Below are 13,438 nucleotides of genomic sequence, written 5' to 3' on the forward strand. Positions count from 1 at the left end.
CCAAATTTTTCCAGACCAGAACTACAAAATTATAAATTTTGGGGTTTTTTTCTTTCGATGTTGAAAAGCATGTGACATTTGACAGACGTGCTGCTTTGATGAATATTTAGGGTTGAATGATGATGAAAAGAGACCCACAGGGGTACAACTGTACTTTGTGAATTTTTCATGAAAGCTAACAGTATCATGGGATGCTTGTTTTGCATCCGAATACGAATTATTTCAATCACTTGACTTGCCTAACTCTGCTAGGTAGCATGAACAACTGTCACATACCTAACTCAGCTAGGTCAGTATGTTGCCTAACTGAACTAGGTCATGCTTCAACAGCATGACTGTGTTGCTAATAACTTTACTTATTCATCTCTGTGTGTGTCCAGTAGCATTACCATGGCAACTTGCCATATGGTAGCTTGCATTTTCTTAAGCAAAATCTGGTCCAAGTCTAAAGAATAGCTCACTGTACATGCATTTCTATAAAAATATGCAAACTACAATCTGGCTGCATAAGTTAAACCAATTTTTAGAAAAATCAAATATAAATAAATAAATAAATAATTAATTAATTAAAAAAAATCACCTTTTTTTGATATTAGGTTGCAGTAATCAGAAGATTAAAATTTACAATAATCTTTCAATCTTTCTTATCTAAAAAAATCTACCTAAATTTATCTAAGTCAGAAAAATTGTGAATGAAAATGTACATTTTGTGTTCTGTCATCTAAAAGTACGTTGTGCCATAGTATACATGAAATTTGAAAAACCAACAATACACGTGTGTTTAGGCATTTTACAATATGGCAGTCAAAAACTATTGCACGTAAGACTATAAACATCAACAGAAAGAATAAATAAATAAATAAATAAATAAATAAGTATATAAATAAGTATATTGCACAAACAGTAAAACATACAAAGATGTGGCAGGGAAATGGTACATAAAGTTTTTTTTTGTCAAATTACAACTTTGTGTCGGCTCAGCCAAAGTTCCCCCCCAAAAATTATTTTTGGTAAGTTACTTTGTGTATACAGTACTATTTCAGTAATATTATGTATATCGCCTTTCAAATGCACTCCAGGAAATAACAGGGCAGTATTTTGGTCATAGGTTGAACAGTAATGCGGAGTACACGTCAATTAAAAAAAATCATTGACGTTAGAAAAAACTAACCAGTCAAGGCAATTTGACCCTGTAAAGGCCTAAGAAAATTAATATGAACCTGACCCTGTAAAATGTCAATTTTTTATTCACCCTGAAACAGCCAATAGAATAGACATGCACCAGGAGTCAATATAATTTGTATTGACCCTGAAACACCCAATAGAATAGACATGCACCAGGAGTCAATATAATTTGTATTGACCCTGAAACAGCCAATAGAATAGACATGCACCAGGAGTCAATATAATTTGTATTGACCCTGAAACAGCCAATAGAATAGACATGCACCAGGAGTCAATACAATTTGTATTCACCCTGAAACAGCCAATAGAATAGACATGCACCAGGAGTCAATATAATTTGTATTGACCCTGAAACAGCCAATAGAGTCAGAGGTAGCTACTTGAATTTATCCCATATTATGTTACTATGCTACGAAGTATTAAAACTGTAGAACATTACTGTATAGTTCTGAGCTGCTCACTACAAAAATCATTGAAATTTCCAAAGTTTACATCTGCAAATAAAATCCATACTAAGATGTCAAACAATTGAAGTGTTGTAAACCTGAATATTAACTTGTGAATATCCAACTTTTCTGTTTCAAGGGGAGATAAAGACAATATACCCTTTTTGAGTTGTAAAGTTCTCTGTCATGTCAATCAAATTTAAATTGAAGCACACATTAGAAACTTTGCAATCTAAAGAAAATGATCCATACAATTTTCATAGTATACTGGAAGGTTCACCATTGTTTGTGCTCCAAGCATTGCTGTCGCTTACATTGTCTAGTTCCTGACAGGGACCTGTATTCCGTACGACAATGTACTTCATCACTATCCCAGCCTAGTCAAGGCCCTGGCGAAAGGCGTTAATTATGGTTCACCCACATGGTGAGCGAAGCGCTAACGGCACATGTCAGTAGTAATCCACCACAAATTGACAGGCTGTTGTCACCGCTCATTAATATTCATTTGGACTCCACCTCCAGTCCATTTAAACTAAAATCACGTGAGGATGCAACAACATAATCATGTTTATATGAACACTGTAGGAGGGAGCACAGAAATCTGTGTGGATCATCAGGGCCTTGACTAGACTGGGATAGTTATGAAGTACATTGTAGTACGGAATACGGTCCCTGTCAGGAACTAGACTATCGCTTACATAATCAACAGCTAGTATGTATATATATAGAGCGCATTGTCGCAAACCAGAGCTGATCTTTCTTCTGCAACACTGCAAAATATCTTGATGGTGTGTTTTAGATGGTGATGTAAAAAAGGCTGTGGTTTACGACGATGGTGAAGCGTAAACTATGCCAGAACTTTTACCCAAACCATAGACTATTCAAATAAACTTCAGGGAAGCAAAAATATGACAAGTTCTGAGGATTGATTTAAAATGCTTCATAAAGTATGTAGGTTAGTGTCTGGTTATGATACTGTTTGGAATCGTATTACCCATCCCTGGTTTTCATCACATCATACAATGTATATCAGTACAATTTCATGTAGAGGGTGTGTGACATTACAGAGTATCAAATAGCTATAAAAACATCAATAATACACATGTTGTGTTGATACTGTTTGCCTCTGGACTGCATCACTAACATGACCCAGATGGGGGTAAATAATATTCAAGTTATTCAATTTCCCTATTGCTATGATAACCATAAGGTGTTAAAACCATTGTGAATACTCAACTTCGATGTACTTTGCAACCAATGATAGAGATTTTTATATATGTGTGAGAGGGCAGTGTACTTTAAAATTTCACTCTGGGGTGACAGACTGAGGCCAACACAAAAATAATTCTTGTTGAACAAAATCAGTTCTCAATTTTCTTTTCGAAAATGTTTTCCTTCTTTGATTGAGTTTATGAAGTATAAGACATTGGGTACGCAGAAAGCAGCCCGTTTTTACTTCTGCCATCATATTTTTGCAAGAAATTTGTTAAACAAGAAATCCTTTTTGTATGGCCAGACTGCTGTATCATCTGTGATGACACGATATCTCTTAAAATTTACATTAATGCACTGCTTGTTGTTTCGATAGTAATACGAATCACCACAATATTACAGGTTTGGGAGGGATGGCAGTGAGTTCATTTGATTACATGGAACAAGACTTAACAAGAAAATGATTACGACAAACTTGTATTATCAAGGTTTTGAAATCCACACTTCAGTCATCATGCTAAAATGACCCTTGTAGGTTTTCTGAAAAATATCCTTTTTTTGCATTTTTTAATTGGATCACATCTATTTTATATGATAAAATTTACAGACAACTTAAGTTATATCTTTGAAAATGAACTAACAAACATTATCGAAGTATTGCAGTAAGCCACAAAATGTAGTTGTAGTGGATGAAATAAAAAAAATAATTAGATTTATGTTCCCAAATAAAAACTGAGAAATGTTAACTTATAGCTTATGAACTTATTAGCACCATAGTGGTTTAAAAGGGGTTTCCCCTGGCAGTAGTGACTTTCCCCTACAAGGGTCATATTAGCATGATGTGAACTGAACAGAAATGTATCTATGTCAAAAAAAAGATTTTTAACTGGCAAGTCCAGACTTTTGTGAAATTCGCATATAATTGAAATGCACCCTTTATGTACATCAAGTGTACAATAAGACTAATTTAGTATTCATTATTATGTAAATTACATGGGATGATCAGAGGTCAGAAACAGTCGGCAGTATTCTTCTATGTAGTAATTGTTTTTACAGTCTTTCAGGGATAAATAAACTCTCAATTTTTTAGTACACCAGACAACGTTTAACACAAAACATAATTTTTTTCCCCTTTGGTAAATGTGTAGGATTTTTCTAAAAATGAGTAATTAAAATTGCAGTGGTATACTGACATTGAAGATTTGTGAAAAATTCAAGTCAGAGTTGCATTCATTCAGCATGCATTGTCCCCTCAAGGAGAGGTCTGTCAACCCCATACTGCCAATGGTTTGGTTCAGTCTATGGGAAATGTGTGTGAAAGTTATTTCATTTTTATGCAGAATAGGGGGAGAGGTTTAGTTGCTCTGGAGGAGCAGCTGTTCTAGTTCATCCGCTGACCTGAGAAGAAACGCTGCAGATTCCCTATAGCCGGCAATGAGTTGTTTAATAGTCTGGACTTCAGATGCATTTAGTTGTGGTTTGGAAGTGTTACTACTTTTCTTCATACTCAGATCTGTAGGACCTGGTGGAGAGGGGAAGAATTCAGAAACAGGAAATCATATTAGAAAGGTTTAATGAAATTTGACTATATCACCTTACATATCAGAGAGTAACATAACATTGTTAACAACCAACTTGCACTGATTGGTTGATTCAGTCATGTCACATGATAACCTTGTGACAAGAGTTATCACATTTTTGGCAATTTGCATGCACTGATTGGTTGATTCAGTCATGCCACTCTACTTTTGTGTTGACTATGAGTGGTTGCCAAGTCACATGACTTCGGTATTTGGTACTGAAAGTTCTGTGAAGAAGTTTGAAATTTTTAACCAAAAACACACAACATATTTTTTGATAAGCTGACTGCAAACAGTCCATCTTGTTCACTCATGATAGAGGGCACTGTTTGTGATCATGTCACAAAGTGATGCAATCATGGGGAGAATGCGCCACAGAAAGTATCATCTGTTTACCCTTCACTATTTAAAACCTGATTGTTGCTTGTAGAATTCTGTGAAATTCAACTATGCGAATAATTGCCATTTCACATAGGACAAAATATATAGTTAAATATAGTCAAAGATGTTTTGAGAATTAGAAATACTTATATTGAGAGTTTTTATACTGCAGACTGTCAGTCTTGTTCACTCTATTATAGATGGCACTGCTTATAGTGGTCATGTCGCCATTTGAAAGTACTTTACATATGTTACCAGGCACAAGCCAAGATATTTGCTTTGAACAGAAAATATGGATTATATACTTTGTTTGTTCTACATCACGATAACTGTTGTTTACAACACTGGTTGTGCGGTGCTTGAAATATGAGTCAAAACATTCCAAATTGCCATTATTTTCCCCAATTTTTCAGAATTATCCTTGAGGTATAATAATATTCCTCAATATTTTTCTTCATTCAGCCGGAAAATAGGAGTGACCTGAGGGTTTGCCACTAATCATCTAGCCACTTGTAGTGACAAGGCCCCTTAGGTCACTCATCTTTTCCTTGGCTGAACAAAGAAAAATATTGGAGAATAACATGTTAACAGTAAAAATATAGTAAAAATATATATATACCATTTGTGAGAGGTTGTGCATGTTGTATAATTCCTGCATGGTGTGGGGTAGTTGCTGGTGGTGGCATGCCCGTATGAAATGCATCAAAACTACTGCCATTGGTGAATTTGTACTCCGTTGGTCTCCTTTCCTGTCGCAGTAGATCATGAGTGTAGTGGTTTTGTGTGACAAGAATCTCTGCCTGTTATCAAAAATGTAAAAATAATGGGTCATAAAATGAATGATGTATCCCGCAATTGACTAAAGTGTTTTGGCACGTGGAAAGTACATAAAATCTCTACTTGAGATCCCAAGGTTCCCTACCTGTATTTTTATTAAGGGTCGTAAGAAGGGTAAAATCTACCCAAGTTCCACAGTCGTTTTACTGATGTTCCCTACCAGTACTTATTTAAGGGGTAGAAAACATGTAACATCTAACTGGGTTCCCACGTCCTTTTACCAGTTTTCCCTCAAACAATATTATGTATAACAAACTATGATAGTTTTATCTGGTTTTCACCTTTCTGTCCCAAACAAATTATAGCACACTGCATGAAAAACTACGTACATTTTAACTAATTTCCCACTTTCTATATATTATTGGTGTTCCAAAAACTGTAGATATACACTATCATTGAAGGTTCTTGGCCACACAAAAATTAGATAGTCTCTTTTCATGGGTTTAACACAAACGATATCAATTAAAAATATAACATACATGACATGAACAATAAAGGTAACCTCTAGACAGCTCTCAAAAAAAACTATTCATTATCAACTGCTATTAATATTCAAAATTATATTTTGGATATATTTACCTTTTTAACATTAAAAGCTGGTAGCCTACATGTTAACGTGCAAACAATGCAGTATCACACTATACATTTAATACTATCATATGGTTGCCTATATAGAGATAGTGACAATTGTCAATGTGTGTGTATTTTAAATATATATTTTTATGTATAGGGGCTATTTCATACATTTATCATTTTAAGTACCAACCCTGGAAACAAAGGGAATGGTGTAAATGTCTATAGAGATATGTTTTTTTGAGGTTTAGTTGTTATTCTTTATTTCTAGTTATACCATACACGAGTCAGGTTCAATAAAAAATATGGAATGTATACCCTGGTTGTTCTACACCACAACAACACACGTCTATGTCACGACAACACACGTACGTGCCTATGTCACTGGACCTTCTGTGTTCGAAATATGACTCAAACATTAAAAATTGCCATTACTTTTCCTGATTTAAAAAACAAATATTACTGCCGATGGTATAACTATATCATTCCCCAATATTTTTCTTCATTCAGCTGGAAAATACTTGTGACCTAAGAGTGTTGTCTCTACTGGTCTAGCGACTTGTAGTAACAAGTGCCCCTTAGGTCACTCGTATTTTCCTTGGCTGAACGAAGAAAAATATTGTGGAATAATATCTAATTATGTAATTTTGTTGTTGAGATTTTAATAAATGGTACCTGCTGCTGCTGTTGCTGTTGTTGTTGCTGTTCAAGTTCAAGTCTCATTCTTTTAGCATTCTCACTTTCACTCTGACATGCTGCCGCTAGAATTCCCTCTGCTGCAGCAGACGTAAGATGAGGTGGTGTTGGTCTCTGAAAAGAATTAAAAAAATAAATCCTTTTTTTTAAATATCTTTTGGAAAAACATACATTAGGTAAGTGAAACATGTAAATAGTACTTTGATTGCCAGATGATATGATTATCCGATAAATAAATAAATAAAGTGTTCTCTGCGGCAGTACTTTCACAAGCGTAGCAAGTGAAAGTGCAACAGAAAACACCCCTGAGTATGCCCACACTGGCACTTGTGTGTCCTGAGGTTCTGCCATCAGCATGGAGTTCTAGTATAATTATTACATATATTTATCTGAAACAATAAATTTCCATTAAAATGACACAAAGTGATCAAGCGCTTTTGTGTAGAACAAATGATTGCATCCCTGTTGGCATATCATTTGCATACAGGTATGCAATAATGTTGTCGGTATTGCACTGCAGTGAAAGTAACACTAGTATGTATGTGTACCAGTTTAAATATAATCTCTGGTACTTACATGTATCTCATATGATTAGGCATAAAAATAATTGTGTGGTTCTGATTGCATTCAATTTTAGAATAGGTGGATTTTTTATTTTATTTTTCAAATTTTTTTTTGCATATGCGAGTGTCTAGTTCAGATAGTTATGTTTTCCGTTGTTTTTCCATATGTTCTCTGTGTTATTGGTTTCTTCTCATCAGATGTACAGCCATTACAGATTGGAAGAACAGTTTTATATTGTCTTTTTAAGTTGATGTCATTTTCTGCATGCACTACTTCTTGCGAGACTTCCCGATTTTCGCAATTTTATTATTTTTTTCTCTCAAAAACTGAAAAAAAAACGTTTAGGGTCGGCGTGAAAAATTAGGTGGGGTCGGGTAACCAGAACCAAACAACTTTTTTTATTAGGCCTTATGGAACAAAGCATTTGACAAATCTAAACAGGAAAGTATTGCAACAGTCTGACTAATATTGATTATTCATTAGCAATTACTAAATGAATGAACACTTCAATTAGGATAATTATCGGTAATTAGCAATTTGTCCCAAGTAATTTATCTCTGAAGGGGCACACTGCACAGTTGCAAAATTTTCAAGTCAGGATTTTGGTAAACATCAATATGATGCCACCGATATATGTATGATCACATGACATATCGTAGGAACACCATATTTCACGGTTAATTTGATATCTTTTCTTTGTAAAAAAAATCACATAAATTTAAGAAAAAAAGAACTAAACTCTGACTCTACACACGTTTATCGCTACAATTATTGTTTGAGGTATTTTGACTTCAATAACAGCTTTCCTTTTATCCTTACACAAATCCATTGTAAAGTGTCGTGTGAAATGTTCGATTTTCCCAGCTGTTGACTAATACACCGTTTGATACTCTCCAACTTTCACATCACACAATGAAACAAAATCATTTTATTTCATAAATATTGTGATTTATCATAAACTTATATTTCAAAATTGTTAAACTCAACTAAACATTGGCAAAGTACAATTTACATAAAACTAATTAATTTATCAAATATCGGTCATTTATAATATTTATTTCATAACTGGTGTATATTTTCTGTTCATTCATCTGTGTAGGTACTTACATAGAATGTTCAAATTAATCTGCAATCTGTTTCATTATTAGTAACACCAGTGTATACATATTCAACTTTTAAAATGATTTACAAAGTTACAAAGGTCAACTTTTAGAAATATTACGTATTACATATTTATATGCAGTTTCATTTAATTTTTCTATTTATGAATTTGTAGAGATTAGGTTACACATTAATCTTATAATCCACAGGACTAGTATTTATATTCATCCTTTTGAAACATGCAGTGTTCTATTTTCTTTGATAAAATTTCTTGTAAATATAGAACAAGGAGGTGCAATTTGATAGTACATGGGGTCATGGTACTTTGTGTGTTTTGGTTTCATTTGCATATTACAATGAAAGTAAATATGTATGTGGATATATTAGCTATGTAACCCAATTCTTGGTACCTCTATACCATTTCACATCTTGCTAGAGGGTCTAAATAGAACAAGAAGGTTGACTTATTCTCTATACCTCTATACCATTTCACATCTTGCTAGAGGGTCTAAATAGAACAAGAAGGTTGACTTATTCTCTATACCTCTATACCATTTCACATCTTGCTAGAGGGTCTAAATAGAACAAGAAGGTTGACTTATTCTCTATACCTCTATACCATTTCACATCTTGCTAGAGGGTCTCAATAGAACAAGAAGGTTGTCTTATTCTCTCTACCTCTATACCATTTCACATCTTGCTAGAGGGTCTCAATAGAACAAGAAGGTTGACTGATTCTGTGTACCTCTATACCATTTTACTTCATGCTAGCGAGTCAAATACTGGTACAACAAATTGGTTTACGTATTCTCATGCACACCTACTATATTAATGCAAGTGTAGCACGTGGAGCAGAAACCATGGCATCAACCAAGAAATCAATGATTGTTATTTTTATGCATCTAAGTAGTAAAAATTCTATTTCAGATAACAAAAATTAGAAACTCGGTAAAAGAACACCACCTCGTAATTGTGGATTTGTTTAATAAATTTACATTAACCATAGACAATAGAGAGATATTGTCTATGCATTAACAAACAGAAAAAAATATGATAGTACTTCATATGATTACCATGACAACTACCATTACTAATATCCCAATGTATAATTCAATCTACGGAATAAGTGTAGGAAATATTAGTTGTTTATTTATAATACACTGCAAAATAGACTGCTGTGAGTTCTGCCACAAGCTTAGAATAAGTGAAGATATTATTTCATTACATACATACACTGCTGAAATATCCAAGAAAGCCATAAACACCTTGTACCCCAGCATCTATCCTTTTAGGCCTCAAGACCACATGTAAACCTCTGTTCCATTTTGATATGTGCAATGTTATAATTTATAAAAATTTCGAAATCAAATTTGTAAACTCATTCAGTATCCGAGTGTCGTAGTAATGCCACCATTGCAGGATTTGAGATCCTGAGAATGTCGTTGTAGTGCTATAAAATGCCAATTTGTTATATCCAATCAAGTTTGAGGTTGATTTACCTGTACATTTCCTGTTCACCCCTTGCTAAATCTTATTTAGATGTGTCTGAATACATTTGTAAAAATGGATTTACGTATTATTATTCATTAATACAAATGCCACCCTAGCCCATACAACCTCAGCATCATTCTGAATTACCACCAGGTATCATGTTTTCTTAATAGTTCAGTTTAATTCCATACAAACCCTTGAAGGCATCACCATTATTTTGTGTATGTAGCACATTCCTATATGAGTAAGCTGCTTGGTGGAATGAACAATATACTGAGTGGCGATCAACAATGTATTGCCTGACCTGATTGGTGCAATTAACAATGTATTGCTTAATCTGATTGGTGGAAATCAACAATGTATTGCCTAATCTGATTGGTGGAAATCAACAATGTATTGCCTAATCTGATTGATGGAAATCAGCAATGTATTGCCTAACCCGATTGGTGAAATCAACAATGTATTGTCTAATCTGATTGGTGGAATCAACAATATATTGCCTTATCAGAATATGATTGGTGGCAATCAACAATGTATTGCCGGACCTGATTGGTGCAGACAACAATGTATTGCCTAATCTGATTGGTGGCAAGCAACAATGTTTTGGATGACCTGATTGGAGGAATTAACAATGTATCGCCTAACCTGATTGGAGGCAATGTTTGTTTACATCGTTTTGTTCAATATGCTAATCTTCTACATTGGCTTCCATTTCAAGATGGCTACATTCTTTGTTAATTTATGCGCAACTACAACTTCCCCAAAGTGGCTGGTTATAAAAGGATCTTTCTCATTGGTCAAAAAGTTGCAGGATAATGTCATTTTTTGGCCATGAGAGCTTTGTGTTTTATTCATGAAAATCAGATGAATGTCTTCAAGGGTTTGTATGGAATGAAAATGGAATTCCAACTTTTGATACTGTAAACTTAGAATTTATGTTAAAGACTAATTTTGCTGAGAATGGAAGCATGATAATATGCCGTGGCTAAAATGCCTTCAGTACATTACCACTGTCAACCAGGCTCAATGATATGCAAAAAATAGTATTTAGGAACTAGTTGAGCAGCTTAAAATCACATAAGTTTCTTGTAGCAAAATTATATTAGGTTTCCAGTATCTAAAAATAGTTTAATAGAGAAAGAATGACTTACAATATCGAGACCATTTGCATCTCTATTTCGCTTCATTCTCCTACAAGATTTCAGGTAGGTACGGATTCTTTTACGTGCCCGCTCGTGGAGTTCTGGAAACTGTCTGTAACAGGCGTCAATAATTGCCTGAATTTTATCTTTTGGTTGTTTTGAAATCGGCACCATTCTATCAAGGTTTTCATCAACAAAAAGACGAACAAACATCTGGAATTGAAAATTAGGGAAAAATAAAAATAAGAATTCACTTAGAATTATAGAAAAAAATTACTTGCACATTATGGAACCATGCGAACCATTAAAATATAGCTATATCGTACCTGTATTTCTTGTTAATATTTGATGGATCGACATTGTTGCCTTAAAGCTAATATGTAGATAAAAACACATGTATTCTCTAGAAGTGTAAAATGATTCCTGTATTTTGTAAATGCGTTTTGTCAAGTAGTTTCAGTATATTGCTGCAAAGTTATCTGTGTAGGTTACTTTATCAATATAGAGCTTAAGCGTGAAGTTTCTAATATTCTTACATTTTATAATTCCATTCAGTTTTAATACAATTTTACAGACTGAAATGATAGGAGGAGGAAATATTGACTGAAGTGGATGATATTTTTCTTTTGACACCTTGCCATCGTTTGCTGGCAGGGGTGAAATTTGCTGTAGGAAGCTGTATTTTTCTTTATGTTTAACTGACAGCATTTCTGATGGTAAGTTAAAGTCAAAGAAAATAGGATGTCATTATCAGTGCAATAATATGTAACCTTACATTAAAAGCCTTGAGTCTTTCTGGGTCAACCCCTTGGGGTGGTGTGTCTGCAAGTTTGTCACTATCATCATCACCATCATCGTCATCGTCATCACGTCCCATCGTTAGATCTTCTGCAGCCTCAGACTGTTGTGCTCCCCCAACATACGTGAGATGTCCATTCGTAGATGCCTGTATGAAAAAGAAAGGTAAGGTGATGTTGAAATGGACTTTAGAAAGTTTTAAATATAATTAACACAATTGAACACAATTTCTTGTCACAATAACTGTCCTTAGCATCCACCCAAGAAAAAAACAAGTAGGTATGACAATGGAACATTACAATTTATATCTTTGTTGCTATGATGTTTGATGAACAAGTAATTTCCCGAGACAAGTACAGTCCTTAGATGGGGAAATTTATACCCTTGTATTTTCCAGCTTCAAAGTTTTCATTTTAGAGGGTCTACATAAGTTGATTAGACATAAACTGCTTATGTTTTATGTTAATATATAGGATGTTGTATTGAAAGTAGTTATGTGTGCTGACACACAGAACAAGGTCAGGATGTTTTCAGGAGACCTCCTAGGTATTCTAAATAAAGAATTCAGGATTGTTTCAGGAGACATCCGCAAATGTTCTAAATCAAGAGGGCCGGGTTTCAGAAGACCTCTAGATCTCCTGGAGATCTTCCATATTTGTCATATAAATATGGTTTCAGGAGACCTCCCTGAGATGTCCAAAAGAGTCAGTATATTTTCAGAAGACTTCCACTTGGGGTCCATAGTCATAATGTTTTCTTCCCCAAGGTCTGTTAAATCATGATGGTTTCAAGAAACCTCCCCTAATTGTCTTAGTCATTATAGTTTCAAGCAACTTCCCCAATGTGACTCAGTTCTATGTTAGTTTTAAGGAAGGTTTTGGGACATGTTTGTAGCTACAAAAACACATTAAATTACTCATTTTACACGAGGTAGGAATCAGGGATAATTTTTGAACCCACAATGGAGTTTATATTCTGTCTCTGATTTCATCATGTGACCCCTACAAACACTTAACAAAGCCTCCATGGAAGATAATATTACTGTATTTTTTGTCCAGTTTGGTCACAATTGACTCTTTCCCTTTTACCCAAGACATATAAAACTACAATTTAAATTATTTGTAGCAAAGCAACTGGGGCGTGAAATAGGTAATAATCCATTTTTCACTGTTCTTGCTACAGTGTAGCCCAGAGACTTGGCTATCTGACTTGGCATACTGACTTGACTTAACACAGACTTGGCTATACAGTAACCTGAGTCAACATACTGGCTTGAGAGAGTGATGGTGTAAAGTCAGATAGCCAAGTTTCTAGGCTAAAAAGGGATATTTGATAAATCATACAGAATTGCAGACACACTACCTAATCATAATTTTGGTGCACAACCTAAGTGAAATCCAGATATATCAAGGTAGATTTTCAACTTATCAAA

The 13,438-nt window shown here is 34.3% G+C and overlaps 1 protein-coding gene across 1 annotated transcript in view; it reads right to left on the reverse strand.

Moving 5' to 3' along the window:
* Positions 1-3,653: 3,653 nt before the first annotated feature.
* LOC144445620 (nucleolar protein 4-like) overlaps positions 3,654-13,438 on the reverse strand; it is an 82,290-nt gene continuing 72,505 nt past the window's right edge. Inside the window, exons 6-10 of the mRNA XM_078135235.1 lie at positions 11,984-12,154; positions 11,218-11,421; positions 6,890-7,024; positions 5,424-5,604; positions 3,654-4,365 (exon numbers count right to left, since the gene is read on the reverse strand). Of these exons, the coding sequence (XP_077991361.1) occupies positions 4,199-4,365; positions 5,424-5,604; positions 6,890-7,024; positions 11,218-11,421; positions 11,984-12,154 (858 nt within the window). The 3' untranslated portion in view covers positions 3,654-4,198. The remainder of the gene's footprint in view (positions 4,366-5,423; positions 5,605-6,889; positions 7,025-11,217; positions 11,422-11,983; positions 12,155-13,438) is intronic.

Source organism: Glandiceps talaboti, chromosome 14 (genome assembly GCF_964340395.1).
Source record: "Glandiceps talaboti chromosome 14, keGlaTala1.1, whole genome shotgun sequence".
In the NCBI taxonomy this organism is placed as follows: Eukaryota; Metazoa; Hemichordata; class Enteropneusta; family Spengelidae; genus Glandiceps; species Glandiceps talaboti.